The sequence below is a fragment of the Castanea sativa genome, chromosome 11, assembly GCF_040712315.1.
Source record: "Castanea sativa cultivar Marrone di Chiusa Pesio chromosome 11, ASM4071231v1".
NCBI classification, from domain to species: Eukaryota; Viridiplantae; Streptophyta; class Magnoliopsida; order Fagales; family Fagaceae; genus Castanea; species Castanea sativa.
The window spans coordinates 60,544,718-60,563,072 of NC_134023.1; the positions used below are offsets into that span (position 1 = coordinate 60,544,718).

General features: G+C 30.9%; 1 protein-coding gene across 1 annotated transcript; it reads right to left on the bottom strand.

Moving 5' to 3' along the window:
- Nucleotides 1–4,313: 4,313 nt before the first annotated feature.
- LOC142617905 (uncharacterized) lies at nt 4,314–6,460 on the bottom strand. The gene is made up of 5 exons (XM_075790879.1): nt 6,357–6,460; nt 5,294–6,204; nt 5,122–5,175; nt 4,833–5,005; nt 4,314–4,615 (listed from the first exon to the last, which is right to left on the bottom strand). The coding sequence occupies exons 2-5, from the start codon at nt 6,081–6,083 to the stop codon at nt 4,526–4,528; spliced, it is 1,107 nt and encodes a 368-aa protein (XP_075646994.1). The 5' UTR covers nt 6,084–6,204; nt 6,357–6,460; the 3' UTR covers nt 4,314–4,525.
- Nucleotides 6,461–18,355: the final 11,895 nt, after the last annotated feature.

Sequence of the window (18,355 nt, forward strand, 5' to 3'; positions counted from 1 at the left end):
TTTTACGATACTTTTTATACCGTTCATGAGTTTCACTGTACTATTTCAACTACTTTTTACATTTATCTAGAATACTTTTAATAGCAAAATAAGCATATCCCAAACAAAGCCCGCGAAGAAGCCAAAGAACTCACGCTTCTCTTTCAATAATTGAAAGATACAAAAAACAGTGACACAGTAATCCAAAACTAAAGATATTAATTGTTCAATGCAAAATGAAGAAGTCATACAAGACTATTCCAATGGTGGTTCAAAAAGTCTCAAGCAAACACAAGTCTCATGCTTCTGTTTTTCGAGTTCTTTCCAGTAAATAAATAAAAAAAGAGTTTCAAAAAAAAAAAAAAACGAAGAAGAAGAAGACTAGTGGTGGAAAGAACTACTATAAGTTACCTAACAGTCACTGGTCAAAGCATCTGTATCACAGAGGCATATTTAGATGCTGCAAACAAAAACAGTGAGTCTGTGTAGTCTGGACTAAGACAAACTAAAACATGCCCCCCATGGATTTAACACCTTAGAAGATGTATAAGCACATTTTAACAAATAAGTAGTGGACACTTTCCCCAAGTTCACTGCCCAAAAGCAATTCTTGCCTCTTCTAAACTATCAAAGACTTACAATTGAACATGCCACAAGTCAATTAGGAAATTCAATTTCATATTAGGTGCTTCCCATTTGAAAATAATACCCCAACTTAAGGGAAAATACCATTTTAATCACAAACACAAATAATCAATATCAATATATATATATATATAAAAGCAGAGACCTCATGTGGGAGAGCATAACATTCCGCCATGTGACCTCCCTTTAAAGAGTTTACTCCCTCCATATCTCTCTTCTCTTCATGTCTTTTAGCATACCAGAATAGCTGCCTTAGAGTATTTTTCCGTTTGACCTTCCACCTTTTATCTAAACTAGTAATGTCCCGCGCGTTGCGCATGTTCGTTAGTAGTTATTTTATAATTCTCATATATGTTATAATGTGGGAAAATTAATTTCAATTATATATTATACATCACTAAAATAATAAATGAAAAAAAAATTGTAACACAATATATTTGTAAGTAATCATAATTAATTAGACTCTAAAAATGCCACTATATGCCATTTTTTGTTTGATCAGGTGTACATGTATATTTAGTTCTTACATATGACCGTTTCCAATATAAAATTTTTTATTATTTCCTTTTCTTTTTTTTAGAAGTATTTATTTTTTAAAAAAGAAAACTAGTGAACTTTTGAAGGCTAAACATCTAAGATTTAAAGTTTATAATTTCTAATTCACAAAACTAAATATACATGCCATGAGATTAAAAATAAAACAATAATTGAACAAGGAAATATAAACTTATACTATTTCATATCTTACGCATAATTTTACTTACATCTGAGTACCTTAATCACTTACAAAGATTAAATACTTTCCTCTCATCAAAAAAATAAAAGATTAAACACTTTCCAAACATATAAATAAAGACAAAAAACACATACCTTTTAGAAACCCCATATGTTGTTAAAGCATTGTATCAAGCTTTGATAGTGTTGTTAAGAAGTTTAGATCATATGCACCTGAAACCAAAGCCAATTTCATAATCTTTTTTACACTAATTTCTCACTCTTTGTCTCTCTATCTCTCCAATCCTATTTTTCTTTTGGCCTTTTGATATTTGGTGAAACTGGAATATATAAAAGAACATGAAAACTAACATTGAATGGAGAAAACCTTTCATTTTTTAAATTAATGAAATTAAAAGTGGAAGAGTTCAAGAAGCTGGAAAATGGAGTAGAAACAAATCTTATAATTTTCTGCATTTATGGCTTAAACTAATCATTGATAAGAAGATGGGAGGTAAAAAGACTAAACGAAAAAGTACTCATACAAAGCGCCACATTACAGAACCTCATGCACTTCCACATGAGATCACTGCTTAATGAGTGCCATGTGGTCTTCTCTCTCTCTCTCTCTCTCTCTCTCTCTCTCTTATTTAAAAAGGTGAATATCCTTATCTTAAAAGGAATTAAAATGCTTTTCATTTACCGGCCTTGATATCAGATTTGGGCTTTTCGTCTCCTCCTTCACATCTAACCCTTGCATTGCCTAACTTCTATTCCCAATCTTCTTATATAAGTACTAGAACTAGAATACAAATGCAAAAGAATTAATGTGAAGAAGGCAGGATTAAAAGTATATTGAACCTTGTGGGTTGTGATCATGTTGAGAATCACCAATTTGTTGGATAGCCCTCTCTCTCTCTCTCTCTCTCTCTCTCTCTCTCTATGTTGACAAGCACATGGCTGTAACTAAAATTGTATTGAAAGCTAATACTCATTTTGACAAGATAATAGGTGTTTTCCTTCTTTCTTTCTATTTGTGTGTACATTGTTGAATCACAACAATCGAGAATTTGAAGCTTGCATTGAAGAAGAAAGTGAACATCATGGTTGGAATAATCCAAGATCAATCATGGTGATATCACATGGTAATTGTTCTTTATTTGGGTTAATTATGGAGTACATGTATTGGCAGCCTATAGTGTTATTTCTATATTCCTTGAAATTTTTGCTTGTGTTAAAAGATCAATTTACTCATTGTACAATAAAATAAAATAAAAACACATCAAGGATTAGTATAAGATCGGAGAAATGATATTAGCTAGATAAATCTAACATGCCATGTGTCTATAGATATTATTTCAGCAAATGATTTCATATCTACCAAAACAAATTGACCTTTAGAGCTTGGCTGCTTGCTGATGCCAATTAAGGGTGAATATGGTGATGGTTGCTGGTGGTGACCCAACATTTGGTTTTGTGTCAATTTAGATTTCTTTCAAAGATACGATATTGAGTCACCTGGCCTTAAACATGTACAATTTTATTTAAATGGAATTATAGTGGTAACCATATGGCTTTAAAAATTCATGTGATTTCTTTTTCTTTTTTCTTTTTTCTTTTTTTATTTACAAACTATTTGGAATTTGTGACAATTCACTCTTGGCACAATGTATTTATATATGTGCAATATATTATAATTCATTTTGTTATCTTCTCTTAAGTTCCGTAGCACCGTATTTGGTCATTTTGTGTTCTTCCATTCTTAAACTATTTGTAATAACGATTCCGTCACAAAGGAAATGTGTAGCCATAAAAATAACTTCATATATAATATTTTAAATGTTTGACTTACCTCTAATACTTTTTTAACTAGATGCCTCCTTTTGTTTTGAACACACAATGGCAAGTGGTAGTGGGAATTGATCTCCACCTTTTTATTTAGTTAGTGAGTGATGTCGTAGTTTCTTATTAAAACAAAAAAATATTCCAGTTAAAAAATAAATTAAGGTAAGTCAAACCCTTATTTTAAAACATGAGGTTCTATTGTATGGTGGTTTATTAGAGTAATTTTGTATTTAACCTTTAATCTCAAATTTGCACATAAGTTTGAATGTTTGGCATTTAGCCCTTAAAGCAAGTAACTTTGAGGTATCCAATTGAAAAAGAACTCGAAAAGGATTACAACCAAAATTGAATTTTGTGTTCTTTTGTATTGTTTTGTTTTCTTATAAAATGCACACCATAGTCATTTAAGTGTATTTCCAAAAGGCTATATATATATTTAGCACCAAAAAAAAAAATATATATATATATATATATATATATATTGTGTAATGGATATATGCGTGCAACTTAAATTCTCGCTTTTTATGACAAACTATTTGCTTCATCTAATTTTTAATTTTTATAACAATTATGCTATAGTGACATAGTCTATATTTTTTATCACTTTAATTTGTACTACTTTAATTCAACAAAAACCTTTATGTTATCCCAACTATAATTCATATTATTACTCTAATATATGTTCTATTATTACTCTAATATATTTTCAACATTTTTCATATCATTCTTACATAGAAGCTTTCAACATTATCTGCACATCATACGGACAATCCACTAGTTTCTATAAATTAGAGAATTCCTCACTTTGTGATACTTCAACAAATTATAAGTGTATATTAAAATTATGATACATTCGAACACAACTTAACTGGAAAAGGATAACTGATTTGGTTCTAAGATCATACGTTCTAGATAGAATATAGGCAAACAATGTCAAAGGCGTGCAACCTTAATCATGACAAAAGTTTTAAAAAATAAATTAGATTAAATTTAAGGCAATCACACAATTGCAAAGTTGGGGAAAAATTAAATCAAATCCAGCCAAAACTTAACAAAATGAAGATACTGAACCAGATAAACAAGTAGATAACATTACCAAGCAACATTATTCGAGGTCAATGAAAAAAAAAAAAAAAAATCTCTCATGGAAGAAAATTTTGTCCAACCATTAAAGGAACACTAATAGTACAAGCTAATTGAATTTGTTCCAGATTCTAAAACAATGGTAAAGGCATCAAGGAGTTCTCTATACAACTTCTCAGGATCACGCACGGGCATGTGCAGAGCTTGCACAAACTACTGAACAAGTGTAATGAGACATTCTTACAATCTCCAAAGAAAACTAAAGTTTGTCTGAAGCCATTCCATTGATCATCTCCAGATCCATCTTGCAGTTCTCTCTCAAATCCTTTAGCGTATTAAAACTGGCTTGCTGCCCAGAAAATTGACATATTCAACACATTTGAGATAAGAAAAGAAAACTGAAATTTCATGACATGAATGAAGGATGATCTTGAACCTTAGTCCGATCATAAGGAGCCATTAATGCTTGCAAATTGCAATGAAGCATTGGTTAGAGCAATGACTCACAGAACACATTCACATAGAGGGTTGAGCACTAAGCCATAGGAAATAAAAGTTGCACTCACAAGCTGGTTGCTTTCATGAACAAAAATATCCTCCATACGAATAAAGAGTGACTTCCACTGACTCGTGAGATCAGATTCTAAATTCAATGATTTGCTGTTTCCTTGGCCATGAGTGTCAGTCTCCTTCAGCCTTTGAACCAAGATGCTTGCTTCTTTCTGACTCTTCTTCAATACTGGCACAAAATTAGGTGATACTAATGAGGGAAACAATATCACCATGAGAAGAAAACAAACTAAACATGTAAAAGTTCTAGACAAGTAATCTATCAAACACCATCCACAAACTCACCAGATATTCGACCCTTGATATCCTGGTAATGGAGGTCCGACCAAATATAACCAGCTGGTTCACAAATCATAAAATAGACATAACCCATTTAGAATTAAAATGCAGTATAAGAAGTTAAATTCCATTAGCACAAGCAATGAAACATAGTTAGGTGTTATGAACTTATGATTACCTGTCAAGCAAAATGAACAAGAGCAACCTTTGAGAATGCTGTCACCAGCATTTAGATTAGTACAACCATCACCCTTAAGTCCTGTACATCTTTCCAATTGATGGAACCTAGAACCCTGTGACTTGGGAAATCTAGACGACTCAATAGATCCATAATTGCTCGAGGCCAAATTACCAAGACCAAGATCCTTCTCATTACCCTTGAAAACACGCGTGACTAATCCTTCGATTCCTACACTACTTTGTTGTGTAACACCAGAAGTGAGTCTCACTTCCTCATCTCGACACTTCCCTCCAACCACGCGACAATCTTTCTTGCACGGTTCAGAAAACACAGGCATCAAAACACTAGACACACAATTATCTCTTGATGCATCACCAACCTCCGCACTACTTTCTCGTTTTCTATCATCTTTAACAAGACAGACAATACCATCAAAAAAATTCGATGTCTCCTTACTTTTATTAGGTAAGTTTACAACATCAGAGGCAATGTTCTCCAGTGAAGTACCAACCTCACTACAAGTAGGGGACAAATCCTTTTCGCTAACATCTACAACTCCAAACTTCCTTCCACATTTGTTTTTGACTGAATTATCAACTCCTAAACACACTTTCTTCGCAATCCGCAAATTCCCATCTTCACCATCCACAATTCCACCATACCCATCACCAGATTTAGGCCCCAAATCACCTGAACCAAACAAAAACCCCCTTTTAAGATTGGTCACATTGGCTAAAGCAGGACGGGTTTTGCGAAACCCATCTGTGAAATTATCTCCACTCATCATTAAACTCAAATCTTAAGCACTATAGCAGAATAAAAAAAAAACCCACTTCTCCAATTTGACAAAAATTCAACAAAAATCCAAACACACCCTTTGGTCCAAAACTTCAAGAATCCTCAATTCACTACACAACAACAACAAAAAAACATCACCATTCAAACTCAACATAGATTCACCCTAAAAAAAAAAACTAGTAGCACAAAATGACATATAATATTTGAACCCAACAATAATGATTAACAAAATTTGATGAAATGGGTGTGAGAAAATACTGACCTTGAGAGCTGAGATGGGATGAGATTTGTGGAAAAAAAATTGAGTGTTTGGAAGTGAAAATTACAGAGGAAATGTGGGTTTTGTTTGGTTCATGTGAATGTCAACCGGGAATGGTCTTAAAAATGCAGCGGCTAATAAGTAAGGCGCTTTATAGTATTGAATTTTTTGGTTAAGGCGGGAACCATTTTGTTTAAAAATAATAATATGCATCACCATTTTTTGCACATGGCATGGTGCAGTAAATAATGACATGATTGCTTGTTTTGGTGGAATAGAATTTAAAAATGATATGCCATTATTATATACGTACTTAAATTTATACAAATTAAATACCAAATCTGAAATAAATTCTCCTCATTTCCAGCTAAACAGACAAGATCCAGGTTTTGTAGCGTGATTCCTTTAGGTGTTTTTCTTTTTTTCTTTTTTGGGTCCGGATAAGGGATGCTAAGGGATGCTTATAAAGTATTTATTAATGGATCATTTTATAAAAAATTTAAAAATTATATTAACGGATGCCTTAAAAGCAATGATTAATAATTCATTTTAGGAAATATTTAATATCAACTTAATGGGAAATGAAAAAAACCTATAAAATATTAATCGTTTTTTTTTCTCATAAAAAATTTCTTAAATTAGATTGTTAATTATTGCTTTAAGGGCATCCATTAACATTTTCTAAATTTTAATATTATTTTCATAAAAAATATAAATAAATAAAACATATCCAAAAAGTTAGTTTTTTTTTTTCTCAAAAAAAGTTTCTAAAAATATTTCCATAATCAATGTCTTTAAAGCATCTGCTAATTTTTTTTTTTTTTTTTGAAGTTTTCTTCCACAAAGGAGACAAATTTAAAATTGTCTTAGGTAAGTAATTCGAGAGAGCACTAACCAAACATTTATTAATAACTAGCCGATATCCCATGCGATGCGCGGTGCATTTTGTAAAAAAAAAAATTGTATATATATATATATATATATATATATATATATATATATATATATCTTTTAACCCCTTGTGTTCATTACTACAATTATTGTTAGTCATGATTAATTTACAAAGTTTAATAGTAAAACTAAATTCAAACCAAACCCTAGTTCCTAACCATAATCAAATCCTATTAAAGCTCAATATTAAAATTAAAAATTCTATCGAGTTTAGTTAGTGCCAAATCTGCCAAATTTAGATTTGGCAACATTCTTTGTTATTTTTTGTAAGTATCCCAAACTAATATCAACATGACGATTTGCAATATGTAGTCATTTGAAAGTCACAAACGACAATGGTTAAAAAGTAATTCCATGAACATTTATATTCAGTTGCCCCTTTAAAGCTTTCAAATATGAAATTCCTCATCATATGTAGAAAGCTTCATAAATTTACAAAGCAAATTGCCAAATATAAGCATTTGCATACCTTAGAACTATAAATTATTATTAGATAAAATAAAAAAAAAGTTTCTTATAGCTAGAAAACATGAATGGAATTTACATTCTTTAATGTGTTATTTTGTCATTGTGTGAATGGTCCCCTTCCTACTGAAGATTGCATAAAGTTCATCTCATGCACATGCAAACTCTGACCTTTTAATTCACCTTCTTGCACAATGTACATTAAGCAACAAATAAAGTAACATGAGGTCTACTACATTGATGCTTAACTACATCCAAATAACACTCAAAATTGATCAAGAATGTAAAAATTAATATCCAAATGTTTTATGGAATCAAAAGCATTTCATTAATTAACAACAAAGAATGAACATTGATAAAGATCAAGTTAAATTCAAAAAAGAAAGAAGACTAAATTAAAATGTGCACAAAAGATGAAATTTGTGTTGTGTTGATATCTAGCAATAATATATAGTTAAACCAAAAATTCCCTATAGAGCCTTTAAGCACTATAGCACCAATAGTTGGCAAATGCATAGCAGCAGTTGAAATGAGATTTTAATCGATGATAGTCATTATTTAGCCCCATATAGTTTCAATTACAAGAATGGAAGTTGGAAAGTAAGAAAAGGATGTATATTAATAGTTGTGATAAGATGCTCAAGATTTTAATATTTGCATATGATGATTATTGTCCCCAAAAAATAAAAATAAACCCAGTTGATTACTGAAATTAAAAATAACATCCCAAAGAAAATAATGGGAAAAATAAAATTGACCTCAAAGGGACATTCCAATTATGATGAAATGTTTGTGGTATTTGCAAAGGTGTGGAGAGAGAGCAATTGGATACGATTGGATTCCTTGCCATTGCCATTGCCATTGTCATGGGATTTCATAAACTACTTAATCTTATTTGTCTGTAATAATTCCAACAAAACACCCAACATGTCAAAATTGCAAACTCTAATATTGAATTGATAACACAATTAAAACCTAACCCTCTGTTGCAAACTCTAATATTAGATTGAGAACAACAAAAATTAATTTAGTTTATAATAGTTAAAGCAAAGTATTTGTGTTTCCTCTTACTTAGCCAAGAATGCAAATACTTTTCTAGAATAAAATTTCAAAAGGAGAAAAAGAATAAAATTTCAAACTCTTACTCGCCATGTTTGAACTTTACAGATTCCAAAATGCAGAACCGCGATTTTGCCATAGGATTTACTTATTTCAAGCACAATCTGTCCTACAATACATCAAGAATTTGAGTTATAAAAACTTGATTTCTAAAAAATGTGTAGCTAAAGATTTTAGAAAGAATAAAAAAAAGAAAAAAAGAAAAAGAAAAAGAGAAACATTAAAAGAAAAGGAGAAGTGATTGTAAAAGGAGAATCATGGCTAGAAGGAAGTGTACTAATATATAACTTAGATAATTGAAAGAGACGGGCAACTAAAGGGTTAGATATAGAAGAACTATATAACTTAGATAATTGCATCAGGCAGGCAATTGAAGGGTTAGATGTAGAAGAGTTTAATTAATGGTATTTTTTTTCTTTATTAAACAATTAATGGTATACAGTATACTTGAAAGTTTAAAAGTTATTTTAGTCAATTGAGACATGAGAGAGGAGTGATGAGGGGTAATAAGTAATAGATGAGTTGTAAGTTGAACAAAAAAAAAAAAAAAGGATGGCTATGATGGAAAGCGCCACATGGCAGGACCTCATGCTTTCATGCATGAGGTCTCTACTTATATATATAATATTGATATTGATGTCAAAATCTTATGAGAAAATTTAGGAATACAATTATAACGACCCAAGGAAAAGCCCTAGTCATATCTGTACTATACCTCAAAAAAATTAGTCACAATTAAGGCTCATTATAGTTGTTAATAAAGTCCAGATCTACCCAATAAATACCTAATGTAAGATTCATCGCACACTCATACAACACACACAAGCAATCAAAATGAGGATCACAACAATGTTTGCCACTTTTTTTTAATAAATTGTGGGTGGTGGATGGGTGTTCATGTATTAGTGATTGTCTATTACTTACAATCAACTACTTCAACATATTATACAAATTGTTTGTGACAAATGATGATATAATCTTAAAATACGTAAAATATTATACTTGAACACAGGCCTTCTATTAAATAAGTGACATGATTTCCCTTTTATAAAAAGAAATTTCACCATCTCTAAGGGGGGGAAAAAAAAAAAAGCTTTGTAGTTGCTAGCTTCTCTATTGGCTTATACCCCATCATCTCACTAGCAAAATTTGATCTCTATTATTTTGAGGACATATCTAGCATTCAAAGTTTACCTCGATTTGGTACCGCTCTCATGGCCCACGCCAAAATATTGTTTTACCCCTAGATGTCCAATCAACTGTTGTGCCTTAATGCATTTCAAGGAGAACCAGCTAGAGGCTGGGGGTCTAGGTCACCCTACAAGAACCTATTATCCTAGCTCTTATTACTTAATTATTATTGAGGTTCTATAACCATTTTCTAAACATTGAAATAGTTTAGGGTTCAAGAAAAAAGTTAACAAATGCCCTAAAAGCATTAGTTCAAGAAATGCTTTTAAAAACTTTTTATGGAAAAAGAAAAAAAAAAGTAACTAATTTTTTTGACAATTTTTATATTGTCCATAAAAATGATATCAAAACTTTCTTAAAATGGTCACTTAACAAATGTCTCCAAGGCACCCAAACCCTTTATAAAAAGGCTACCAACCTGTTTTTGACATATTTAATAAATAAGTAATATTGCATTGAAATGAGTCAATGAAGATCTCACATACTATATAATAGCCTATGACATTTTATCTAAATTAGTCAAATACCCACGCGATGCTTGAGAATATATAAATATTATGTAATTGGGTGTAGTATATAAAAAAATAACAATTAATTCAAGTATCATCTCTTTTAAAAAATATATATATATATTTCTATAAGTATTTTTTTTTTATCTTTTTATCTCTACAAATATATCATATTATTATTTTTTGTATGTTTGATTAACATTTTTCTAAGGTGAACTATATTCTTCTAAATCTCTCTCTCTCTCTACTTTCTTGTGGATTTTTTTTTTCTTTCTTATAATTCTATTTAAGGTTGATGATTTTTTTTTTTAAATGTGTTTTGGTACTATGTTTTTTTAATTTCTAATAACAAAGTCTTCTCTCTCCCTTTTATACAACTTTGATTGAATTTTGATTTGGCTTAATACTTAGTGGTTTTTTTTTTGGTAAAAAGAGTAATATTAATCATGATGAAATAAAAACAAAGAAAGAAAATACATGATGTTCATGATGGTGAACATAAAAAACAACAAACAACATCAAAGAAGAAATAACTCAAGGGACAATTCTAAGAGTAGAAAGAAACTCAATGGTAGAAGAACAATTCGAAGAACCCCAGCGCTTAGACTAATCAAAAATATATTTTCACAGGCATAAAGCTTATACCTAGTTTTTTTTGGAAATAGGAATTTGAGTTTACGTCAAAACACAATCTACATAGCTATGAATTTGAAAATTCCTACCAATTTTTTGGGTGATAAATTATTATAAAGTCTATCTTTTATTCCTTTTGTTTCATCTTAATTTTGGTTAAGATATTGTTGTAAATTTGTGATGAATTTATACTATTATAATAATCTCAGCAGTGTTATGGAAGCTAAAGTAAAAATTGTGGAATTGTTAAAAGACTAATAGAAAAACAATGGAAAAAAATAATTTAGTTTATTAATGAAAAGAAAATAATGCCATGGAAGTTGATTTAGCTCAACATGAGCGTAAATTTTTTTAAGATCTTCTCCCCTCTCTCCGTGTGTGTGTGTTAAAAATATTTAATATTCTCAAAAGAAAAAATAGTGGGTTAATCTCACATTGAAAAATGAGTATGAGTTAAGGAGATTTAAAGCATATGTTGTGTATTCAATAGTTAAACCCTTTAGAATATACACCACACAAAAAAAATAAAATAAAATAAAACTTAATAAAAGCGTAGCAACAATAAATGTTACACTTCAATGACACAATAATTATAGAGACTTAGTACCAATTTGTTTCAACGTTTTGAGCCTGAAAAGCCCGTTTTGAAAAAAGCCAGCCCTTTATGTGCATTTGGTTCAGCACAAAACGCAACTTTTTGGAAAAAGTTGCGTTTTATATTTGTGAAGAAACGCGCATATCACTGAAAGGAGCTCAGAGCTCCATTTTGGAAAAAACCCGTGCGCGTTTGAATCTATCCATTGGACTCACAGGACAATTACCAAATTACCCTTTCACACCATTCCTCATTCCTCTCATCTCTCTGCTCTGCCCTCTGCCCTCTGCCCTCTCAATAACAAATTTCCAAATCTAAACACAAAAAAATCTATAACAAATTCCCAAATCAGCTAAGGAAAATAAAAAATCAATCCCTTGCAAATTAGGATTCCTCAAAAAAAAAAAAATCAGAATATAGCAAAATCTTTCAAATGGAGAAGTGCATGGGCGTTACAGACGAAGTGCTAAGAGAAAAGGGGGAAAAAAAAGAAGAAAAAAGAAGGAGAGCTCTGGAACGTTCTGGAGTTTGGAGGAATGGCAAGGAAAAAAAAGGAGGAAAAAAAAAAAAAAAGAGTAAGAAGGAGAGCTCTAGACGTTTTGGAGTTTGGAGGAATGGCAGGGAAAAAAAAAAGGAGGAAAAAAGGAAAGAAAGAAAGGGTAAGGGTACCTGTATGGAGGAGAAAAAAAGAAGGGAAAAAAAGAAAAAAGAAATGTTGTGTGTGGAGGATAAAAAAAGAGGGAAAAAAAAAAAGGAAAAAAAAGAAAGAAGGAAATGTTATCACAATATTTTCACAATACTTTCACAATAAATTTTAACGGGTAATGTAAGTGCACAATTGCACCTGGACCCAAAAACAATCACGGGCTCAGGCCCAATGAGCCTTAAACAATAAGATTTGTAGAGTGTGGGCTTTAAACCTAGGTTAGAAATGCTGGGAGCTTGATAACAGGCTTTTATAAGCAAACACAAGTAAATAAAGAACGATAATGACAAATGGATCTCCTCGGACTCGAGCCGAGGACTATTTCTTTATTATTTCTCTTTCTTCCTTCAAAATTACAAGTTCTTAATTTCTTTCTTAGTTTCCCGATCCCCCTTTTCTTTGGCATTTACCCCCCTTTTATACTTCCTTCCCTGATACTTTTTGAACAGTGACTAGAAGTTTCCACCTCATTGTTCAGGGGTCACCTCCCTATTAATGCGGCCAGGGAGGTAGGTGCAGAGCCTTTAATGCGGAGGTGGCAGCATTTATTCTTGATATTTTCTTTAATACTGGTGCATCTAGAAGATTCAGGATGTCCCTTTTTAACCACTGGTCTCTCTAGAGTTGTGCTTTGACCTTCATAATGAAATTTTGAATTCTCTAGGGCTTTTCCGGGGAGAAGCTCGTCCTCAGCTGTATCCTCGGACCCTCGGCGTATGGGCCAACTCATAGAGTTTAACCTTGGAGCAGGTCGGCCCTCCATGTTACAGCCCAAAGGCCCATATGCCCACTTGGGTCCTTTTACTCCCCACAAGTCTTTTCCAATTCCAAACGGATGTGGTTTCAACTCTAAAAGTGAAGAACAAAACAATAAATTAAATTACATTTAAGTGAAGAATTGGAATGTGTAATTGTAGGTTTAGGGGTCACGATGGGAATTTGAAATGGCAAAGTCATTAAAGGTGAGTTTGGTTGGGTTTTTTGAAAAAATACATAATAAAAAAGTAGAGTTTTTAAAAAGTGCATGAAGAAAAAGTGTTTTTTCAAAAAGTTGAGTGTTTGGTAAAAGCTATTAAAAAGTGCTTTTTGAAAAAACTGAATATTTGACTAGCACTTATAAAAATTACAGTTTGAGGGATAAATTACTAAAAATGACAATGTATATGTAAGAGAGTTTATTTCATATTTAAATCAACTACTTCATATACTTAAATGAATTTTTTTCTTTCTAAAAAAATTATTTTTTTCTCATCAATATTAGCTAATAATAACCTACCACTTAAGATTTATTGTGAAAGTATTGTGATAATTGATACTGATTTTAATTTGAACGTACTATTAAAATTATTTTTTTCTCTTTCTAAAAAAATTATTTTTTTCTCACCAATATTAGCTAATAATAACCTACCTGTGGGGAGTAAAAGGACCCAAGTGGGCATATGGGCCTTTGGGCTGTAACATGGAGGGCCGACTTGCTCCAGGGTTAAACTCTATGAGTTGGCTCATACGCCGAGGGTCCGAGGATACAGCCGAGGACGAGCTTCTCCTCGAAAAAGCCCTAGAGAATTCAAAATTTCATTATGAAGGTCAAAGCACAACTCTGGAGAGACCAGTGGTTAAAATGGGACATCCTGAATCTTCTAGATGCACCAGTATTAAAGAAAATATCAAGAATAAAGGCTGCCACCTCCGCATTAAAGGCTCTGCACCTACCTCCCTGGCCGCATTAATGGGGAGGTGACCCCTGAACAGTGAGGTGGAAACTTCTAGTCACTGTTCAAAAAGTATCAGGGAAGGAAGTATAAAAGGGGGGTAAAGGCCAAAGAAAAGGGGGATCGGGAAACTAAGAAAGAAATTAAGAACTTGTAATTTTGAAGGAAGAAAGAGAAATAATAAAGAAATAGTCCTCGGCTCGAGTCCGAGGAGATCCATTTGTCATTATCGTTCTTTATTTACTTGTGTTTGCTTATAAAAGCCTGTTATCAAGCTCCCAGCATTTCTAACCTAGGTTTAAAGCCCACACTCTACAAATCTTATTGTTTAAGGCTCATTGGGCCTGAGCCCGTGATTGTCTTTGGGTCCAGGTGCAATTGTGCACTTACAAGACTCAGGTATCATCTTTGCATAACAATATTTGCTTAAATTTATATATGATTGTCCCTTGAATTTTAGAGTCATTCGGATTGTTTACAATATTTGAATGGAATCATCTCTATCTCTAATTGTCTTGTATCATTACTCTCACTCAAATTGTTGGATGAATTAATGAAATACCTAATCCATGCTCTACACCACCAAAACCCATTAAATTAAATAGGTTTAAACTTTAACTGAGATTAAGCGAGGTATTATCCGAACAGAATATGAGTTTTTGGGCTTCAAGGAAGATAAGTTTTAATATTTTATTTCTCTTTGTTTAACGTTTTAATTAATAATATTAATATATTATTAGAATTTATATTTTTAATTTAATGGGGTCTTCAGTCTTCTGTTTGTTTCCAAGAAGTATTGCACTAATTCTCTTTATTTTGGTAGAATTTTATAAACAATGCAAAAAAGATAAATAGGCAAAGTTACAAAATAAATTAAAAAGCAACAAATTGCTACCCACATTCTCAGTCAAAAAAACAACAATATCAATTTAAGCAAATAAGAAAGCAGAGAAGATATAGCAGAAACTTTTTTCTTTTCATTATGAATAAATATAAAATTGTATTGTCCCATAGTATATGAAATTAACTTGCTTTATTCATTTTAAATTGAAAAGTGACTACAATTTAGAAGAGAAGATCTCAACAATGTTAGAAATACAACTGGCATAAGAACATTTGTGTTTCTACTTTATATATATATATATATATATATATATATATATATATATATATATAAACATTTATGTTTCTAATTATTTTGCAATAAATACAACATATATTGTGTTATAGTAGATTCTTTTTTTTTCTTTTTCTTTTTTTTGAGAAAAAGTTACATGATTATGATTATGCAGATAATATACCAAAAAATTCAGCTATAATTTCCAGCAACCAACAAAAACAAAGGCTTCATCATAGTAATAAACATATTTTTATATTAAATCATATTTTTTGTTAATTATTTAGACATCGGATGTCAATCTAAAACTCTACATTAATTATAATACAGGAAAATATTATGAACCATTCAACTTTGGGCTTTGGCCAACCATCATGCAAATGCCTATATTGTGGTGCATTTAGGGCCATCCCTAGGCCTAGGCTACCTAGGCCACCACCTAGGCCCCTACTAGACAAAAACCCCAAATTTTATGTCAAAATTGAAATATATTTTTTTAAACAAAATTTTGAGATATAAGAAAAAAAAAATAGTTTTATATTTTTCTTCTACTTTTAAGAAGTTCTAGAGAATTGAGTAATGTTAGAAATAATACAACTTTAAATATATAGGGCTTACAAATATGTTTTGCTAATAAAAATAAATAATTCATATAGGAAAATGCTAGAAATACTTTAAATTTTGCTTCAAAATCTTTACAAGTTGATGTGACAATAAATATATGATTTGTGAACGTTAACAACCTATTAAATATATTTTTTAATTACTTTTTGTGATTAGTGATACATCTTTATAAGTCTTATATTGTAAAATGTATAATATCCTTAACATCATTCATTCAAATACTTGTTTATTATCTTCTTGAAATGTTATTAATCATATTCATTACTACATTGTTTGTAAGTTTTTTGTATAAAATTTGTTATAGTTTTAGCATTTCTTCAAAAAAAAAAAAACATATTACAAGATAAAAAGAATGGATTTTTGTTGTTAAAAAAATTATAATGTTAAAAACTTGTTAAATATTAATTAAGTAATTACAAAAAGACCCCATTTAAATATATCGCCTTAGGTCTCAAAGTTTGTTGAGTCGCTCCTGGGTGCATTATTGGAGTATGAAGAGCGTGGATGAAAAGCAATGCATCATAGAAATCCACATAGTCAAGAAGGTAATATGTTATTTGAGCTAAATGTAAGTCACATCGGTTTCTATTCTAAGTGGAATATAACACAATGACCACTTACTACCTGCTGCCCATATTCAATGTTTTCAAATAGGCATGAACTGCTCAAGTATGCGATCTAACCAAAATTTAAATTTTAGCATATATAAGTTTTGACATCTGTCTATCTATTTCAGCCTAAGATAGTAAGACATGAATTTTAAATGGTTTACATTCATATATAATTTTAAAGTAAAGTGAAATTTTATTTGTTTTTTAACAGTTTTCTCTACAAAAAAAGTGTCTTTGTAAAAGTAAAAAAATTTCATTTTTGTCAAATATTTTTGTCCAAAAAACTGTCTTTGTAAAAGTAAAAAAAATTATTTTTGTTAAGCTATACCGTGCATCACACGGGTCAATGGCTAGTATTTAAATTTTTTTTTTTTTTTTTAAATCATCACCCTTAATCAAAGTTATAAGAAATAACAAAAATCGAGAGAGAGAGAGAGAGAGAGAGAGAGAGAGAGAGAGAGAGAGAGAGAGTACACACATTTTTTTGTTGGAAAAATATGGATTGAATGTGAGAAGTGATATCAAATTTATACAAAATAAATACGGAGAAGAAGAATCAAAATATAAGAAAGAGAAAATGATGGAGTAACGGTAAAGTAGAGAGTAGCAGGGAGATATAAAGGTACAGAGGGAGGGGCAAGGTTGAAAGAAGTGTAATAGCAAATGTGGACTAATAGGGAGGGTAAGAGTTTTTTTTAATAGGAAGGATAAAAGGAGTCCAAATCTTTTGTCCCACTTTTCTTGCTCCTCTATATACTCTACAAATAAAAACATGTCACATGTTCATCTATTTTATTAAATGCTAAATTTTTGCCTTTTATTATTTCAATTTCCTAAAATAAATAAATAAATAGCGCAGGAAGAGTGAGATAGAAGATTTGGATTCAAATAAAAATGAGTATAGGAAATGTAAAAAATAAGTGGATGATGTGGCTCAACAGGAGCGTAGCAATAATAAATGTTACGCCTCAACTTTTAGATATATATATATATATATATATATATATATATATATATATATATATATATATAGATTTACAAACAAATAATCAACTAGATAAGATCAAGTAGCCAAAGTGACGCAGAAAGCAAAAGTAAAAATAAGTCTCAGATTTTTTTTTCTCTCTTTTTTTGGGGGGGGGGGGGGGGGGGGGGCGCGTAGGGGAGGTAAATCATTTTATGTGCATTTATTTTCATCATTTTATGTGCATTTATCATCATAGACAATCATTTTTTTAATTACTCACTTATTTCTTTAAAAATAATTATATTAGATTAAAAATAAAGTCATTTGTTTAAACAAAATACAAAATAAAAATTATACTCTAACCTAATCTAGTTGTCCATTTGGATTGAAGGGAATGGAAAAAGAGTAATGTAGATTAAATTTGGCTCAAAATTAACCTATTTTCAACCAATTTTTTCTACTATACTCTCTTCCACTCACCCTCTTTCTCCCTTCAATCTAAACGGACCCTAACTGTATACGTGTGTAAAGTTCCTTCCTGAAAACTTGAATTCCGATTCTCACTCCCACACCTCACAAGCATTTATACTTGTAGAGTATCCACCGCACCAAAGTTGCGTAGTGATTAAACAAGTTAAATATGATGGACTAACAAATCCCATCAATCCAACACAAATAATTTATTTGGTTTATTTGGGTTGATGCAAGTTAGACATGTCAACCAATTTATAAATTCCCTCTAAGTAGCTAATTTTATGTTAGGTTCAGGACTCGTAAATATTACACCCAAAAGAAACCAGAG

Excerpts from the sequence above, each read along its gene's own strand:
- LOC142617905 (XM_075790879.1), bottom strand. The coding sequence starts at position 6,083 with ATGATGAGTGGAGATAATTTCACAGATGGGTTTCGCAAAACCCGTCCT. Across the intron at positions 5,176-5,293 it reads TTGTTCATTTTGCTTGACAG|CTGGTTATATTTGGTCGGAC; the intron begins GTAATCATAAGT and ends TTTGTGAACCAG. Across the intron at positions 4,616-4,832 it reads TTCATGAAAGCAACCAGCTT|CAAGCCAGTTTTAATACGCT; the intron begins GTGAGTGCAACT and ends TTTTCTGGGCAG.